Source organism: Neofelis nebulosa, chromosome 15 (assembly GCF_028018385.1).
Source record: "Neofelis nebulosa isolate mNeoNeb1 chromosome 15, mNeoNeb1.pri, whole genome shotgun sequence".
Lineage (NCBI taxonomy): Eukaryota > Metazoa > Chordata > Mammalia > Carnivora > Felidae > Neofelis > Neofelis nebulosa.
The window spans coordinates 27098618-27118382 of record NC_080796.1 but is presented as its reverse complement, the minus strand read 5'-3'; the positions used below and the strand labels follow the sequence as shown (position 1 = coordinate 27118382).

Here is a 19765-nt window from a genome sequence, read left to right as displayed (position 1 = left end):
ATGGGCTAGGTGAGTGATGCGTACTAAGGAGGGCACCTGTGATGAGCACTGGGTGTTGTATCTAAGTGACGAATCACTAAATTGTACTCCTGAAACCAATAGTGCACTGTATGTTAGTTAACTAACTAAAATCCAAATGAAAATCTGAAAAGGGGAGCCTGGGTGGCTCAGTCAGTTGAGCGTCTGTCTCTTGACTTCAGCTCAAGTCATGATCTCATGGTTGTGAGACTGAGCCTGGTGTTGGGCTCCATGCTGGGTGTCAAGCCTGCTTACAATCCTCTCTCCTCCCTCTGCACCACCCACCCCCGCCACCATTCATGTTCTCTCCCTCTCTCAAAAGAATTTTTTAAAAAGAAAAAAGGTGTTTCACATCATTAATCACGAGAGAAATGCAAATCAAAACCACAATGAGATATCATCTCACACCTGTTAGAATAGGTATAATCAAAAGACAAAGTGTTGGTGAGGATACGGAGCAAAGGGAACCCTTGTGTACTGGGTGGGAATGTGAACTGATGTAGCCACCACGGTAAACACTACGGAGGTTTCTCAAAAACTTAAAAAATGGAACTAACGTATGATCTAACAATTCTGAGTATTTACTGGAAAAAAACCCCCACCAACTTCAGGGGTTGGCACCTCAACGTTCCCTGTGGCATTATTTACAATAGCCAAGATACGGAAACAACCTAAGTGTCCACCGATGAATGACTATTGCTGTATGTGTATGTATATGTGTGTGTGTGTGTGTGTGTGTGTGTGTGTATGTATATATGTGTACATATACGTATATGTATATCTATGTATATATATATACATACATGTATATATGTATATATATACACACGCACACACATACACACACACACACACACACAAAATGAAATATTATTTGGCCATAAAAAAAAAAGAATGAAATCTTGCCATTTGCAACAACATGGATGGACTTTGAGGGCATTATGCTAAATGAAAGAAGCCAGACAGAGAAAGACAAATACCATCTGATCTCACTTACGTGTAGAATCTAAAAACAAAACCAAAAAACAATCCAAAACTAAGTTCTCAGATACAGAGAACAGACTGGTAGTTGCCAGAGGCGGTGGGGTGTACGGTGGGCGAAATGGAATAAAGTGGGTCAAAAGGTACAAACTCCCAGTTATGAAATAGGTTGTTCCTGGGGGTGTAAAGCACAGCATGGCGACTATAGTTAATAATACTATAATGAAACTTGCTAAGCAAATAGATCTTAAAAGTCCTCATCACAAGAAAAAATTCTGTAACTACGTATGGCGATGGATGTTAAGTAGACATTGTGGTGATAAAATGTGAAGCCACTGCGATGTATACCTGAAACTAAGATAAATGTTGTATGCCAATTAGAGCTCAATAAAAAAAAAAAAAAATTCCTGGAGAGGCTCATAGGAAACCAGTTTACTCACTAGACTACTGGTTTATTACAAAGGATACAAAGCAAAAACCTGATGGAGATAAACAGGGCAAGGTTTCCAACAAAGGAGCTTCTGTCCTCATGGGGCCCGGCCAGTGGCATATGGAAGCATTCTGGTTCACTAATCTGGAAACTCCCAAATCCCATACTGCTGGCATTTTCATGGAGGGCTTTCTCAGAGAAGAATGGTCAATTATTAACTCTATTTTCAACACCCCTCTCCTCCCCGGAGAATGGGAGGTGGAGGGTCGGGTGGTGGTGAAAATTCAAGCTTCCAATTGTGGCTTGTCTCTTTGGTGACCAGCTCCCGTCCAGGAGGCATCCGGAAGCCCACGTGGCATCACCTCAAGAGAACAAGAGACACCCCTGTGCTGTTATTGCTTAGGAATTCACCAGGGTTTTAGGAGCTCTGTGCAGGCACTGGGGGCAGAGCCAAATATACCTATTTCTTATCATTTCACACAAGGAAACGAAATGTCCAAAATTTGATTCACTGTCTTCCTCCTCTTCACCTCCCCAGGTCTGCTCCTTTGCATACATTCCTACGACAGCTAACAGCTTTGTTATACCCTGAGTCATCCAATCCAGGAACTTGGGAGTCATTCTTAATTTTTTCTTCTCTCTCAATTGTCCCACTCAGCCCAAATGTTCACAAATCCGTTCCATTTTAATTCTCGAGTGTGTCTTAACTCTTCCTCTCTGCCGTCCTTGCTCCAGCTTTGGCTCGTACCACACACGCGGTTCGTACACAGCCTCTATGTGCTCTCATCGCTCATCTCATCCCCTTCCCAACCTCATCCCCATCCTCCACGAAGCCGCCACAGTTGGGTTTCCAAAATTACATTCTGATCTTCCCGTGCTCCAGCTTTTTTAACGGCCTCCCACTGCCTAGGCAAAACGTCACCACTTCTAACCCTGGTGCGCAAGGACCCTCAGCGACATCGTTCGGATCACCTGCCTTCCCCCTCACCGGCACCACACCCCCCTTCACTTTAGCTAAATTACACAGTCTCCTTAGCTTGCCACAGGCTTCTCTCACTTCTCGTCACCTTGTCCATGCACCGCCCGCCACTTGGAACACGGTTAACTCAGGGAGCCCGTGCACCGGGTGGGAACAAAACTACATTTTTATTTTCATTAGCTTCTATCTGAAACTTAGCATTTCCGTCAGTTATGATGGCAGGGAGCAAACCAGGGTGGTGTTAGCATCACCTGTGGCTTTTTCACAGAAGAAATTAGACTTTTTGTTTCATATTAGCACTGTTGCAGACAGCACAAAGTATCATTCATACACAGTCTGAGATTATGATTATGATCTTGTTATTTCGTGTGTTAAGTAATAACAAAACACATACTAGTATATCACAAACTTGCTTTTTCTAATTTTTGATAACAAAACTATATTTCAATATTATTGGTTTCATTTAGAATTCTATGTATCCTAATTTATGTATTTAAAAACATTGTTTTGAGAAAAGCTCCTCTCTAGCACGCCAAGAGTCTATAGTACAGAAAAGGTTAGAGTCCAGACACCCAGGATGTGCCTTCCCACTCTGCCTTCCTGGAGGATTGCTATTCTCCCTATGAGACTTGAATGAAATACCACCTTCGCTAACGGACTGTCACCTTGACCCTCACATCTGCCCTTCCCTTCCACATGCTCACAGGCCCTCTGTACGTGTCTGGCTTCCCTGTTAGACGAAACTCCTGGAAGACAGGAAGGTGTCATTCATTTTTGTATATTCAGCACCTGGTTCAGAGCCTACCACACAGAAGTGAAACAGAATTTTGTTGAAAGAATGTCATTTTTTAACTGTTTATTTTTGAGAGAAAGAGAGACAGCGGGGAGGGGCAGAGAGAGAGTGGGGGACCCAGAATCCAAAGCAGGCTCCAGGCTCTGAGCTGTCAGCACACAGCCCGATGCGGGGCTCACAGCTTGTGTCACAAGCTGCGAGATCATGACCTGAGCCAAAGTCAGAAGCTTAACCGACTGAGCCACCCAGGCACCCCTGAAAGACTGTAAAAGAATGTAAGCGGATGAAATATTTGAGAGTCTGAAAATCCGGGTCTGAGTCCTGGCTAACAAGTAGTAGCTATGTGACTTTGGGGAAGTCCTCTAATTCCTTCCAGCCTCTTTCTCAGGTGTGAAATATAGGTAAATCTCCCTTACTTACTTCATTCTTTTGTCAACACGATCAAAATAAGGTAACTGTGTGTAAGTGCTCTGTCGAGCTGCAAGGGTCACATAGAACTTAGTTGCTATTATATGAAGTTATCTAATAACATATTTTTAAAAATTGTGCTAAGGTCAGCTCATTATTTAAAATCTACCTCCAGCCAAATCTGTCTACCTGCTGCTACGGATTGAATGTTTCTGTACCCCCAAGTTCATACGTTGAACCCCTAATCCCCAGTGTGCTGGCATTTGAAGGTGGGACTTCCAGGAGGAGCCCTCATGATGGGGTTCACGCCCTCGTAAGAAGAGACAGCAGAGATGATTCCTCTCTCATTCTCTCTGCCGTGTGAGGACACAGCAAGACGGTGGCTGACTATAAACCAGGAAGAGTGTCCTCACCAGAACCCAACTGTGCCGGCACCCTCATCTCGGACTTCCAGCCTCCACGACTGGGAGAAGTAAATCTCCACTGTTTAAGCCACGTGGTCCGTGAGATCTTCCGGCAGCGCCCACTGAGACGCTGCTCTGTGCTGAGGGTGCGTCCAGAAGCTCATTCCCCAAGTGTGCCAACCCCACGCACTGGCCCGTCTCTATGCCCTCGCTCCGTTCTTCCTTTCTGTTACTTCGCCCGATGCCCAGCGAAGACGCTGCCTGGGCGGCTCCTACCGATGCTTCAATACTCAGTCTCAGTGACAATAACCTCCTCTACAAACCTTTTTCTGGCCTCTCCCTCTCCCACCCCTCGCACCGTGTCTGAGAGTTAACCTTCTGTGAGTCTCCAGAGAGCAGAGGCTCTGGCCTATTCTTGACCTCCTCTCATCCAGCAGGAATCTGTGTTTGCCTGAGCATAAAATTGGACAGGCAAAGATGATTAGAAAATATATGAAACAAATCATGACACTGTGTGTTTTTGCTTATTTGTAAGAACAGTGTAGCTTGGCCTTCTATGTTTAAATTCTGAATGATGAATCTGTCATAAGCCCTTTAAATACTCAATTTCACCTCACTGGAAATATAAATCCATTCATTCTAGCCAAGCAAGCTGAAATCCATCTCGCAATGCTGTTTCGGTAGTCATATCATAATGCAGAGCACTGTGTCATTGAAAATGTCACCACGATGAGGCTGAAACAAGAGCCCCCAGCACCTCTGAATCCCTCCCAGAAGTTCTCACTGTGCCCACAAGGAGAACTGGAGTGAGAATTTAGCTCAGATTCCTCACCCTGGAGTGAGAAGACGGAGAACGGAGACCAGAGGGACCACAGCCAGTTCCATGCACAGTGAGTTATAGGCTGACCCTTTCAAAGCAGAAGGCAGCGGTGATCTTTCAGGCCCACACGCAACCCTACAAGGGCATTTCTGACCCTCTTACAGGCTTGCCTTAGGGTTTCCTCAGTTCTAAGGAGATAGTTCCCAAGAAAGGACATGTATAGGAAAAACACCGCCAAGTCAATAATATACATTCAGGCTAAAATTTAAGTTTGAGATTTACTTTGAGATCAAGCAGAAGGAAAAGAAGTTATCACCTGCTTACACTATCAGTAAACTATGTCACTTCCTACTTCACAGACACAACAAAGCACACATCAGGGAAAACTTTCGCCTTCTGGCCACCTGCCGTTAGATCCATTTCCCCCAGTGACCTGAGAACAAGTTACCTGATTTGGTTTTGTGCTCCCTTGAGTTCTTCAGTTCCTGAAAGTCACAAACCAGCTTGTGCCACGATAGTTAATAACTTATTAACTACTCCTCTATTTAAATGTCCTCTATAATCTTCTTACCTACGGTTAGGAAGGTGCTCAACAGCTGCTCCGTGGCAACAGGCTTGATCTCTGTCCGCAGATTAACAAATCTGCCAACCACTAAGGGCGCTCGGCGGAAACCCAGGATCCTGGTTTGGGAGGTTGAAGAACAGAAGAGAAAAATCTGTGGGGGTGTATTTGACAAAGTAGTCTTAAAAAGATATTGTTGTTTCACAGGTAAATATATATATTTTGAAGATTTTATTTGTAAGTAATCTCTACCCCCAACATGGGATCGAACTCATGACCCCAAGATCAAGGGTCGCACGTTCTACTGACTGAGCCAGTCCAGTGCCCCTGCGGGTCAGTCTATTTTAAAGGTACATATATTTATGAGCTTAATATCAAGATGTAGGTCATTTACTTTAATATGTACTTCAGCAAAAGGGATAAGGCAAATCTGGCCAAATGTGAACAATTGCTAAATCGGGGAAATAGATAACACGGGTTCACTATACTGTTCTAATTTGTTAGAAATTTTTCATAATAAAAAATTTTAAATAAATTTTAACAAAGCATTAAAAAAATGGGCTTAAATCCATACATAGGTTCAAAGCTTTGGGTAAAACAGCACACTGGCAGGAAACTATCAGATTAATCTGAAGGATTAACCCATAGGACAACTTAAATACAGATACATGCGAAGGTAACTTCTCTCTAATGGTCTAAAGTATAACCTTATGGTTGAGCAAAATCATTTTTTAAAAAATGAAATTTAGGGGCGCCTGGGTGGCTCAGTCGGTTAAGCGGCCGACTTCAGCTCAGGTCATGATCTCACGGTCCGTGAGTTCGAGCCCCGCGTCGGGCTCTGTGCTGACAGCTCAGAGCCTGGAGCCTGTTTCAGATTCTGTGTCTCCCTCTCTCTGACCCTCCCCCGTTCATGCTCTGTCTCTCTCTGTCTCAAAAATAAATAAACGTTAAAAAAAAAAAAAAATAAAAAATAAAAAATAAAAAATGAAATTTACTGGCAAAAAAATACACACTCACTGAAGAAAGTTGGAGGGGCAGGACTTGGAGCACACAGAATTGTTATGATGAAGAAAATAAAGATCACCCATAATTCCACAGCCCAGAAATAACTATTGGACTTTTGGCATATGAGCATTTTTTCCTTTACACATATATAGAAAAACATATACACTCTTGTGTATATACAAAACGGAGATTATACTATACCCAATTTTGTATCCTGCTTTGCATTCATCATTATATCATGAGCCTTTTCTCATGTCATTATAAAACTTTTAAAAACAGCTGTGTAGGGGAGCCTGGGGTGGCTCAGTCGGTTAAGTGTCCAACTTCAGCTCAGGTCATGATCTCACAGTTTGTGGGTTCGAGCCCCGCATCAGGCTCTGTGCTGACAGCTCGGAGCCTGGAGCCTGTTTCGGATTCTGCATCTCCCTCCCTCTCTGCCCCTCCCCCACTCGCACTCTGTCTCTGTCTCTCTCAAAAATAAATATTGAAAAGAATTTTCTTAAGTAGCTGCGTAAATAAAGAATCCACTGTTCGGGGTTGCTGACTGACTCTGTCTTAATCTTAGAAAAGCCGCAAAAGCAAGTTAATCAACTGAGGTGTCAAAATAACAAACATCGAGAGGACCTCCCAAGGCCAGAGAAGGTGGTCAAATCCTAACGTAGTAGAGAAATAGCAACCCAGAGCAGAGACATGTCGGGAGCCATGTATGGGAAAGAAGAGTTGGAAAGTACTTTTCCTCCCTACTGACCAGTGCCAGGCCAAAGAACAGCAGCCAGTTTAGCGCGGAGGGGCCACATCACAGCGGCAGTTAACAACACGGGTGGGGGTACTGGCTAGAGAATAACTTGCAGGCTTTGAGGTAGGGAAGGACTTTTAAATGCAAGGCCCCCAAAGCACAAGTCATGAATTGGAACATTAGTGTATTTAATTAACACCAAAGGCAGTGATTTCTGCACAAAGACAACTTCACTTGAAGTTAACATACAGGCGGTTGTGCCGTGAAAAGGTAAGGAGACGTTCAATTTTGCTGAGAACTGGGGAAAAACAAAAATAAGTAACAATGATGTACCACTTTATTTGAGTGGATTAACACAAATTAGTGTGTTGGATGCTATGAAGTACTGGTATAGATATGGGAAAATGACCTTCACACAAGGCTGGTGTCCATCAGTAGGCAAACGGGAAGGGGTTTGGGAATGAAGAAAATGGAAACAAATGAGGTCTTGGAAAGACTGATTCCAGAATGTCATTTAGTGAGAAGCAGGATTTACCTAACTCTCTACTGCTAGGTCTTAAAAGAGGCAGTGAAAATTCATGGTGTTGTGAACATTTATTTAACCTTTTCCGTATCACTGGATGTTTGGATTGCTACCAGTTTTTCACTACTGAAAATGCTCCAGCTAAGATCGTGGGTATATGTCTTTGAATTTCATTACTTCTCCACGGTACTTCCTAGAAACACCTTCCTAGAAATATCTTAGATAATTGCGTGAAAAGGTAGTTATGTTACTCATCCAAAGAATAGGAACATTAAGGTTTCTGATACATGACAGAGTTCCTAAAAAGAAAAACTGAACCGATTTAACAATGCCACAAGCTGCATATGAATCTCCATCCATTCCTGCCAATAAAGTACTACCCTCTTAAAAAAATACTGGCCATTTTCAGCAGAAGAAAGTAGTATCCCATGGTTTCAACTGGATTTTTTTTTTAAGTTTATTTATTTATTTTGAGAGAGAAAGAGACAGTACAAGTTGGGGAGGGACAGAGAAAGAGGGAAAGAGAGAGAATCCCAAGCAGGCTCTGCATGGCCAGCGCAGGGCTCAATGCAGGGCTTGAACCCATGAAGCCACGAGATCACGACCTGAGCTGAGACTGAGTCGGACGCTTAACCGACTAAGCCACTCAGTGCCCTTCAACTGGATTCGCTGTTACTGGTGAGGATGACCCCCTGCCATATTTATTAGCAACAGATCATTTCTATTCAGTCAACTGTGTCCTTAGACCATTTTCTATTAGGGTTTTAGCACATATTTGGATTTGTATAAACATTTATAATATTAAGGCTATTAATGCTTGGATTACATTAGGTTCAAGTATTATCTCCTAGTTTGATTTTAAATTTTGTTTGATGTTTCCTGACACGCGAGTTAACTTTATTTAGCTGAGTCTACCGAATAGCTTTTCCTTTGCGATTTTTCGATTATTGCTTTTGTGCCTAGAAAATCCTTCGTAATCCAGAAAAAGACAAAAGTCCATCTTTGTTTTCTTCTGTTTCCTTTACACATTCGTTTAAAAAATACTGTGAATATTTCTTTTAAAGTCTGTCAATATGCCCTGAAGAGGGGCGCCTGGGTAGCTCAGTCAGTTAAGCATCCGGCTCTCAGTTTTGGCTCAAGTCATGATCTCGCAGTTAGTGGGTTTGAGCCCCGTGCCGGGCTCTGTGCTGACAGCTCAGAGTCTGGAGCCTGCTTTGGATTCTGTGTCTCCCTCTCTCTCTGCTCCTCCCCTGCTTGTGCTCTGTCCCTCTCTCTCTCTCTCAAAAGTAAACATTAAAAAAAAATAAAATAAAATAAAAGCCCTGAGGAAAGAGCTGATCAGAAGAACAAGTGAGATACAGGCAGTTCAGTTACAATACTCCTAAACTAGCTACCTGCTGAAAAAATATTAATTTTCCTAGTTAGCTTATACCTTTAGAATTTACATCTATTTTTCTTTCAGAATTATTCTGGTTATTGAAGCCATGCGTTTTTTGTATGAAGGACCATAAAATTCATTATATATGTCATGCTATGTGCTTCTAGCATATGGGGATAAGTCAGTATTACCTACTTTAAACAAAAATAAGACAAAAAACCAGTACTGTCACGTCTAATTAACAATCAATTCAATTTAGGGACTTGAGTTCCAACTCCGGTTTTCATCCTGCCCTCTTATTTACCAAGAACACCTGCGCTCATGACGACAGGAGGCATACCAGAATGAAATGATCTTAACAAGCGTAGAGTGAAGATATTTACCCTGGTATTCCTAGAACCACCCGGATTATGAGGGACTCATACAAATTTAACAGACTCTGTCGGTCAGCTATCTAAAGTAGGTACCAAGTCAAAGCCATTAGCGTTGCTCCCTTTAGAAGGAGGCCACGGGCCCTCTCCAAGATATTTTTAAAGGAAACGAAACAAACGTAGACGTAGCCCTCCGTGATGGCACGTACCTGTCCAAATGAAAGGCTGCGACCTCTGCATTGTGTCTATCATAGCCAGCATACGGCTCCCCTTCTACCACATAGTCTCGGTTATACCTGCAGAGTGAATGGGAAGCACACGTGGAGACGTGAATTACACCAGCACCAGAGGAGACAGCACAACAGAAACTCAGCAGGCCTGATTCTGCTCTGCAGACACGTTCTCAGTCAAAGCTGAGAAGAGCTGTGGATTAGGACAAATCTCCGGTAGGCAGGGTAAAGACAGAGAAGGAAACTGGAATTCTCTCCCTGCCTCAGCAATCGTGCTATGAATAAAACACGGAAGAGGTTATTTCTACCCCTCTGAAATACTTCCAGTGTAGTTTAAGTGACACTACAAGGTCATTTTCTGGAAGGCAAGGACCATCTCTGTATCTCTAGCACAATGTTAAGCCTATAGTTGGTGCTTAATAAACGTTTACTAAAATGTTCACTAGACTGAACTAAAGAAATGAAGGGAAACGTACAACTAAAACGTCTCTTTACCGGAATGACTATGGCAAGGCTTGTAAGAGAAGTTTAAATTTCTTGGGGAAAAAAACGGTCTGGATGTGCCTCAGCTTTTGTTGAGGAGCAGGCAAAGGTGCATATGAAAAGCGTTGTTTGAACAACCATCCTCTTTTTCTTTTTAGGCTTATGATGACGTGTGGAGGGAATACTGGCCTGGCACGAGAGCTACATATATAGTTCTGTCATTACCTTCTGGGTAACCTTCAACAAAACCAGTCTCTTCTCTGGGTCTTAGATTCTTCATCTACAATATGTGAGGGGCCAGACCAGAAGGCGATTTCCAAGATATCATTCATCTCAAATTCCATTCTGATTATTTTACATCACATGCATGACATAAACAAAGGATAATAAAAGCTAGAGTATTTCTTTCGACGAATCATAAAAAAAGATACCATTTAACTGTTAACTAGGAACAAAGGGACACTAAATCCACCTATAACCTCTACTGTTTGCATGCATTTCCTGAGTCAAAAGGCCTATTTATTAGGCTTTACAGGCAATAGTAAGATAGAAATGAATGGAGACTGAAGCAGAGTGGAGCTGTTCCACCGAGGACACTTGCATCGGGGAAGTGGGAAACACTGCGATAAAAAGCAGTGAACTTCAACATAAGTGACCTCGGAATCTAAAGGGAAACCATATCCACAGAACACATTTTCCAGGCAAAGTACGGAACATACACGCCAGAAGACAGCCGTGCGTCACCACCTGGTTGGAGGCCAGTTTCTTCTTGGCCTGGTCAAAATACTCACGTGTAGTTCTTACGTTTCTAGCGTCAAAGCATTATTCAGGCTACTTAGGATTATGCAGCTACCTCCCAAATGAGTCTCCATTTTTATTATTATTTTTTTTTTTTAACGTTTATTTATTTTTGAGACAGAGAGAGACAGAGCATGAACAGGGGAGGGGCAGAGAGAGAGGGAGACACAGAACCGGAAGCAGGCTCCAGGCTCTGAGCCATCAGCCCAGAGCCCGACGCGGGGCTCGAACTCACGGACCGTGAGATCGTGACCTGAGCCGAAGTCGGACGCCCAACCGACTGAGCCACCCAGGCGCCCCATGAGTCTCCATTTTTAAATAGAACTGCAGTAAAAGCTAACACTCCTCAAGCACTTCTCTCCCCGCTCTAGCCGCAGGCCGTCCGTACAGCCGGGGGACAGTCCTGGAATACTTTCTTTGCTGGGGCCCCAGCGGGGCCTCCACACACAGGGAGGTACGTGCAGTCCACTCCTCCCAGTGAAACGTCAGAGAGCTTTCCAATACATGGAAAGGCTGCTCTAAGTGAAATGTAAAACCCTAGAGGAATCCAGAAACATCGGGGGTGGCCTGGAGTGGAAGGGAGGGAAAGAAAAGGGAAAGGAGTAAGAATCACAGAGCTGCCCGCAGAGTCAGGAGGTCTGAATCCCTGGCTCACGTTTTGGCTGTGCGAAACACAGCAAGCCAGAACTCCGCGTCTCACCCGTCAAATGAGCAGTTGGACCGGGCGTTCTCCGAGGTCCCTGCCAGCACTTCCTAGGACCACTCACTCACTTCTACCCACTCCTAGGCTCCTGCCACCTTGTTGCTTCCCCACCAGAACTGCAGCCTTCGCCCGGGGAAAGCCAATCTACTTCCAGAATGGGTAGAGCTACACTGAAAGAAAAAAAAAAAAAATCACATTTCTAACGTAAGGCAAAATGTGCAAAAAAAAGCATCACTGTCTTCCCATAAATTGCATCCACCGCACACATGTCCTATCTCTGACAGGAGGACATGGCCAACCAGGCTCCGGAAGTGCGGAAACCACAAGTGGCTGTTAAAGAAAGGTGCGTGTGTCGCCTCAGCAGCAGGGGCGCAGAGCCTCCTCTCAGCAGAGAGCGATCCATCTTAAGTCACTGACAGAGCAGCAAAATTCATAGAGTAACTGCCAATAAATCACTCCTATCCTTCTGGGGAAGGACATCAGAGTCTGACCAAGGACATTAATTTGCACTTACACCAGGACTAAATAGCCTCTGAGGCCCCCAGGGTCAGAACAGCAATTTGCTAGGTATCTCGAGACCAGAGTCAATTTCCACAGGCACTTGAACGTACACCCACGTTCCGCAGCCTGTGACAGTGCCAGGTGTCACCAGCACAGGTTGGGTGCGTGCAGTGACCGAGAGCGGGATCCCCCAGGGCAGGTGGGGCCCAGGCACCTTGCAGGTGGGGGAGGAGAGTCCCCGGGGGCTGCGAGTGGACAGGGGCAGTTGGGGGGCGGGGACTAGTTTGGCAGGAATAAAGAGCCGGGTGCAGAGAGGAGGGCCGGACGGCCAGGGGTTGACCCTTAGGCTGCGGAGGCTGCGCTTTGCCCGGTGAACAATGGGATGTCCCTGAATGTTTTCAAGCTGGGAACACCGTGCCAATATGGGCGTCTGAAGGAGGAATGACAGCAGCCTTCAGGAAGGTGAAGGGAAGGCTGCAGTGGCGGTAGAGAAAGGGGATGAAGCACAGTGACTAGGTGAGTTGGTGCGGTTATCGGCTGCCACCTCCCCCAGTCACCAGCCGGGCGGCCCCTCCCTCCACTTCTACCTTGACCGAGCACCTCGGGCCTTCCTGCACAACGCCTGGACCAACGCTAACAGTGCCACTACCAGGAATACCTGCCTCCTCCCGCTTCCTGCTGGCGCATCTTACCCCCAATTCCCCAGTGTGGGAACGGAGGGCTGGATACAGAGGGGACATCCTCTTATTTAGACGTGAAATGCTCACAACTCACCTCTGTACACCAATTTCATTTGTTTTTAGTCTGCCTTTTTTCCATTACTCTGCTCACACTGCTGATCACCCAGGCCACAAACCAAGAGGTCGAGGACTACATTTCAAAACTAAACTAGGGATTTCTGCTGACGGGTGCTCAGGAAGGCAGGCAAACAGAAGAGAATCACACGTGCATGGCAGAACACCAGCCACTCTTACTCAGATCCAAACGCCAGTTACTGCGAGGTGACCTTGTCAAGTCAGTTACTCTCTCTCAGCCTCAGTTTCTTATTCTAAAAGTAAGAAGTGTAGGGACATTTGGGTGGCTCAGTCGGTTGGGCATCCACCCCTTGGTTGCAGTTCAGGTTTATGATCTCATGGTTCGTGGGTTCGAGCTCTGCGTTGGGCACTGTACTGACAGCATGGAGCCTGCTTGGGATCCTCTCTGTCTCTTCCTCTCTGCCCCACCCCTGCTGGCACTCTCTCTCTCAAAATAAATAAACTTAAGTGTTACTGCCCACAGTCGTGGTAAAAGCTAAAAGCACTGACAGATACAAAAGTACTTAGTGTAGAGCCTGGAGAATGGTGTGCATTCAATGGAAATTATGTCGCAGGGTCCACGGAACCATACTTTTTCCATATCACCTGCCAATCAGACTTTTCTATTCTCCAAAAGGCATGCCCTATGTTTCCCTTCCTAATTGCCACATCTTCCATACATCACACGTCCCAGTTCCAGGCAAATACAGATTTCTTCCATTTCTGGGATCCCAATGTATTTGTTCTCTGGCTGTATATTATCTATTGATGGTTGGGTCATGAAGACAGCTAGGCTAACTACTCTTATCACAGTTGAATTCTGTACATCTTTACCCCACATTTCTCCCACCGGCAAGAGACCCAAAGGTATCGGTTATAATTCTCTCAAAAGCCCTATTAAGGAATGAGAAAAATGTTTAGTACATAGAAAATTCACTGGTAACTAACTCCTGGCAAAAGAATATGAATCACCGTCATGTTAACCTATTTCAAAATCATATACTCACAGGAAACTTTTAAAAATATTAATTATACTATAGAATTGCCAAACAAATGATCTCTGTAGAGCCTTGGAGAAGTCTCCAAGGGATCATCATCTAACGACATATAATTCAGCCCACTTTTTCAGATTTTGGACTGAAGTAACTAGAATGGCCCAGTTCTCTCCTTAAAACAGGTAAACACACACACACACACACACACACACACACACACACACACACACACACACCCCAAAACAATGAGGCATCACTACACACCTATCAGAACGGCCAAAACCCCCCACACTGACAGCACCAAATGCTGGTGAGGCACCTAATGCCGCTCATTCACTGCTGGTGGAAATATAAATAGCACAGCTACTTAGGAAGGCAGTTTGGCAGTTTCTTGCAAAATTAAACATCCTCTTACCATATGATCCAGCGAGCGTGCTCCTTGGTAGTTACCCAAATGAGCTGAAAACTTACTTCTACACAAAACCTGCACATGAACGTTTGTAGCAGCTTCATCCATAATTGCCAAAATGTGGAAGCAACTAAGATGTCCTCCAGTAGGTAAATGGAGAAACAAACTGTGGTACAACCGGACGATGGAATATTACTCAGTAATAAAAAGAAATGAGCTATCGAACCACAAAAAGACATGGAGGAAACTGAAATGCATTTTGCTAAGTGAGAGAATTCACCCTGAAAGGCTACAAAGGTAGGATTCCAATTATATGGCATTCTGGAAAAGGTAAAACTATGGAGACAGTAAAAAGATCAGTGGTTGCTAGGAGTCTGAGGGAGGAAGGGGAGGATGAACATGTGGAGCACGGGATTTTTAGGATGGGAAAGCCATTCTGTGTGATACCGTAATGGTGGATACTTGTCATTAGAGGTTTATCAAAATCCGCAGAATGTACCACACAGAGCATGAACCTTACTGCGAACAGTGAACTTTAGCTAATAAATTCCTACTGGCTCATCAACTGCAATAAATGTACTACACTAGTGGAAGACGTTAATTATAGGGAAACTGAGGCGGGGGGGCGGGGGGACAAACTCTCTGAACTTACACCCTCGACTTTTCTGTAAACCTAAAACTGCTCCAAAAAATAAAGTTTATTAATTAAAATGAAATCAAAACAAAACGCATGTGAAAGAATCACAGCTTCAGTCCTTAGACTTCAGTCACCTGTCCAAACCCACTCCAGCTGTGGGTAATTCCTACTCCACCACACCCCTGGTGTGTGCTTGGTTATTCGGCCTCTAACTGCACACTTCTGGTGACAAGTTGCTGATTTCCCAACCAATTCATTTTGTATCTCTAACATTTGGCAGACAGAACATATCTGATAAATTTAGAAATCAAGGAGAGCTCTAAGTGTAAAACGCTCAGTCTTATACAGAGCCAAAATATGTTCCTACAAATCTGCCCCAGAGAATCACAGAACACTAAGAGCTGGAAAATACTTCAGAGGTCTTGTAGTCTATTCCGCTCATGTTGTTGGAGAGAAGACTAAGAGAAGGTGATGAACAGTCTTCTATAAACTTCGAGCTACTTGAATCGACCAACTAGCACAATATAACTAACTCCTGAGAAGGAGACTTACCGCTTAGGTTTGAAGACGACTTTCTGTCCTCCTTCAAGTATCAGTAAGGCTTTCAGTTGTGTCCCTTTATAACCCACATCAGCTTTAATGATCTTCTTGGTGGCCATGGCATGCATGATCGCCCCCAGCTCTGGTGTCTCTTCTGGGTACACTTCCCGCGGAACCACCCACTGGGCTGCAATCTCCCAGGGAGACTGCAAGGTGTGGTCCAGCTTGGGCACCAGCTCTACCCGCAAGCCAGCCATCATTCTGTGAAAAGCCCTCTGGTCCTCTCGGTTTGCTGCTGATGTGTCTAAGTTGTCAATCAGGAAAACTTTGGTGAAGATAAAGATGACAAGAAGAATTGCTAACAGCACGACTCGCTGCTTTAGCTTCATGTTGACCTCTTTTCCTTCTCCCCGACCCACTCTCTCTCTCACTTCTCAAGGAGAGCAGGTTAGCAAGGAGATTCCATGATTACGCACACTGGTCCATTTCTTCACAGGAGCGCCTCCCACAATTCCTGTAAGCCCAAGTATAAAGCAAAATTAAGTCAGAAATTCTGTCCTTCCAGCCCTGAATGGTTTGCAAGCCTCAAATATATAACTCACCCTTTTATCCTTGCTATTCCTAAAGCCTGAGAAGACCCAATAATTTTAAATCGACTGGTCTGGGGAAGGACCTCACAAGTAAACACCAGGTACAATGAAAATTTTAAAGCAAATACTCCCGTCTTAAGAGGGTGCAGACCCATCTAGGAGCCATTTGAATGGCTACAAATGCCAAAACACCAAAACAATGGGAAAGAGCACAACAGAAGTAAAACACTAAGATATGTGTAACTCCTTAACTTTCATTTTTACCTTTCAAAATCCATAAAGGATTTCTGAACATCCAAAACCACCAGTATTTGGTAACTTTCCGGTCCTCATCTTCTCTAAATGTAAGTTTTATGACATGTTATAAGTCAGGAACTCCTAAAAATGCCAAAGAGGATACAGAGAAGAGCAGTAACTCCTCCGAATCCAAACCCCCAGCAAGCCTGGATGTGTCATTATCTGTTGCTCACGTAGTTAAACACAACGCCCAGGCACGCATCTCTGCTTCATCAGTCTTGCACTAATTATTTTTCAAAATTAAAATCCCTGTAAAAGAGGGATAATGAAATCTGGACAAATTAAGTAAAGGAAAAACATATCCCTATGCCATCTGGCTATTAGTAGAACATGACCAGAAAACTAATGAAACGTGGTACTATGGCAACATTATGAAGTCTGGACCGGTCGGGCATGTAACAAAGAGATGGGCGCCACAGATATGGACAAGCACTGCTTCCGGCATGGGGCTGACCACGCTCTGGTCGATCCCCAGCGAACAGATCCCACACACAAGATTTCTGCAAGAACATACAGTGCGGTCTCATTTGCATGCGGACAGGTTGCTCTCCACTCCACGGGGCCATTTAAAAACACGCGCAAGCCTGCCAGCTGGACGCCTACTGACAGCACAGCGCTGGCTAAGACAAATGTGACAAGAAGATAGCAGGGTGTGGCTTCACCCTCCAATTCATCTAACAACTCAAACCATCAATCGAAGAAATCACGCCAATACAAAAGGGCGAACGTCGGGCTGAGACCCTCCCGCCGAAACTGGAGACTGCTCTCCTAGGAACAGCTGGAAACCCCTCCAAACACAGTCAACCAGGGCAACGGCGTGTTCTGAGGGCATCACCTTGCGGTGAGCCTGCCGCCAGGCAGTTCATGCTTGGTGATTAACCTCCCGTTTGCGGTTCGTTTTGGTGACGAAGAGGAAATGGAGAGTCAAATTCAAATTCTAATTAACTCCAGCCACCTGTTTTGTTTCAGCATCCTTCTCTCAGGGAGCACGTAACACTGTCAGCTGAGGCAAAGGCAATTCAAGTGCATCCAAAATGTAATTGTGACGGTACGGAGTTTGGTGTGAAACTCAGTAAGATGGTTCTCTGTGATTACGGTGAAGAGCGAGCGCTAGTCTGAGAGCAGATTCCAGAGACCGCTGGTTCCAGCACGACCCACGCACCACACAACTCCTTCACTGATTCTCCGCTCCTCCAGTGATCTGTTCAACGGCACCCGTCTCGGCTGCAGTGACAAAAGGGAACGTGGAAATCTGGCTGTGTCAGCGACCGCTTCCTCAGTACCTCCAGCCGCAACCACCCACGGGCCTGGCACCACTGGCACGAGGGGCAGGCGCAGAGGGGCAAGCAGGGTGGCTGTCCGCCAGGACTGACTCTGGTTAACCCCCAAACTTCCAGGGCCCTGCTCATTTCATTTGGGCTAAGTTCCTCCCTCGTGCTGTATAAACCTATCATATCTAAACATTCGGCATAAAGGCCACGGATACTGAGGTGTGTTTGTTTTTAATCACTAAAGCAACAGGAAGTTCCAGCAGCTCCAAAATTCAGACCAAACGGTCCCATTCCACAGTCTTTGTGCGCTTTTAAAATGGGAAATCTCATTACCTTTTGAATAGGCCTCAGAAGCACCCGTTCAGCAATTCAGGGCTGCAAACAATTCACCCACTCAACCAGGAGAGGGGTTTACGTGAAGTAAACGAAGGAAGAGTTCAACTGCTAAGTTATTTCACCATTTACCTCTGCAGATCGGGAGTGAGCACGGGGTGCAAGAGGCCAAAACAAGTTTCCGTGTTTGTGATCAATCACCAGCCACATCCTGGCAGAGCAGGAAAGACAGGTGCCCTTCGTTCCCACAGCCACCAACGTAACCTAGTGCTCATCCCCTTCTGCTGAATCACGGAAAGAACTGTGTTCCAGGCCTCCAGGTTCTCCAGCGCAGACCAGATGATGCGCCACAGTCGCCCGCCTCATCACACACCGCTTCTGATTTCCCCACGTTCCTTAGCCAGGCATCAGAGCCGCCCTCTGCATGGGCTTCCGCGGCCTGCTCTGCCAGGCGGCACCGTTCCTCAGCTTCAACTCAGACGGACCGTGACCAGGCTCTGCCCTGGTGTGGGGCTGACCTCTGCCCTGTCATTCCTCACATGGGGACTCCCTCAAAAGACCTCTTGCTCTTACCCTTTGTCCCCATTTTCTCCTGTTTAAAGCCTAATCTATCTTTCAAGGGCCATCTCCGAGGCCATTTCCAGCCCCTCTTCACACCCTACAGAAACCTCTGTCCATTAGAGCATGCCTTCACCACACCCTGCCTTGTCCAGTATCTTCTGCTACGTAGTTCTCAACTGCCCTCTCCGAAACTTGGCTCCTTGGTGATCTTAACTGTCTTTGCGATCCCTACGGTACCTCGCATAGTAAGGTGGATGCTTTATTCACCTACACTGAACAAACCACTACAAAGATCTTGGGACTGTGGCGTTAATCTCCTTTGACGTTCAGAATCACGTGAGTGTGCGGCACTTAATGCTGGCTCTCCTTTATCTGCTTATCCTCTTTGGGCAATCTACTTCTCTAACGACACGACACTCTGCTCGGTTTAGCTGGTAGTTTCAGGGTATTGTTTCTTTTTCTGAAGAAACATGGACAGTTCAGAAAGAGGTTTTCTTTAGCTGGAGAGTTGCCGTTCCTTCAGTGCACAGGGTAAGCCAAAGACATTTAAGAAATCAACAATGTAGAGATCACAGTGGAATTTCTACAAAAAAGTCTCTCCTATTCCAGAAAAATCTATGAGATGCAGGATACGGTATCAAACCATCCTCTAGTGACGGCATACTTCTTAGTCTTTAAGATGATCCCCTTTACGCCTGCATGCTTGAGAGGGTAGGAGACCCAAGACAGGGTTTCCGTGCCGTATTATCTTCTTCTCTTGCTGGAAACAACGGCACACTTACCATACTCTCCGCAAACTGGGTTTCTAAGAAGATACCCCATTTCGAAGGAAATTAAACCAAACTCACTGGCTACATTCCAAATTATTCATGAAAACTTCACTTGCATTCCCAGAGGAGTCTGCCTGCTCTATTTTATGCCTTCACCTCCTCTCAGAAATGCTTCCAACAGTGTAACACTGTCCAGTTTATATTATGGTCATTTATTTTAATGGTTCTGTTATGTGGAACAGAGCCTACCTCACAGAACAAACAGACTCAAGGCAATAACATAACTCAAAAAACGTTAAATATAAAAAAGGCAATGTAAATGGTCGTCTTCACACTAAAAGCTGGCCTAAGCTCTTAAATTGGAGTTCTGGAAGGTAGACCTTTATAAGAAATTTTCCTCCTGAACCCTGGTTTCATCTGCAGCTCCATCAGCTAAATGAGGCTT

The 19765-nt window shown here is 45.0% G+C and overlaps 1 protein-coding gene across 8 annotated transcripts in view; it reads right to left on the bottom strand.

Moving 5' to 3' along the window:
- The window catches only part of FAM20B (FAM20B glycosaminoglycan xylosylkinase), a 43493-nt gene that overhangs the window by 14383 nt on the left and 9345 nt on the right, over nt 1–19765 (bottom strand). For 7 of the 8 annotated variants that reach the window (XM_058700797.1, XM_058700795.1, XM_058700796.1 and 4 more), the window contains 3 exons: nt 15511–16012; nt 9618–9704; nt 5405–5514 (listed from right to left, as the gene is read on the bottom strand). In XM_058700797.1, the coding sequence (XP_058556780.1) occupies nt 5405–5514; nt 9618–9704; nt 15511–15887 (574 nt within the window). In that variant the 5' untranslated portion in view covers nt 15888–16012. Of the gene's footprint in view, nt 1–5404; nt 5515–9617; nt 9705–15510; nt 16013–17340; nt 19765 lie in introns of those variants that run through there. The other variant, XM_058700800.1, reaches the window with a different exon arrangement.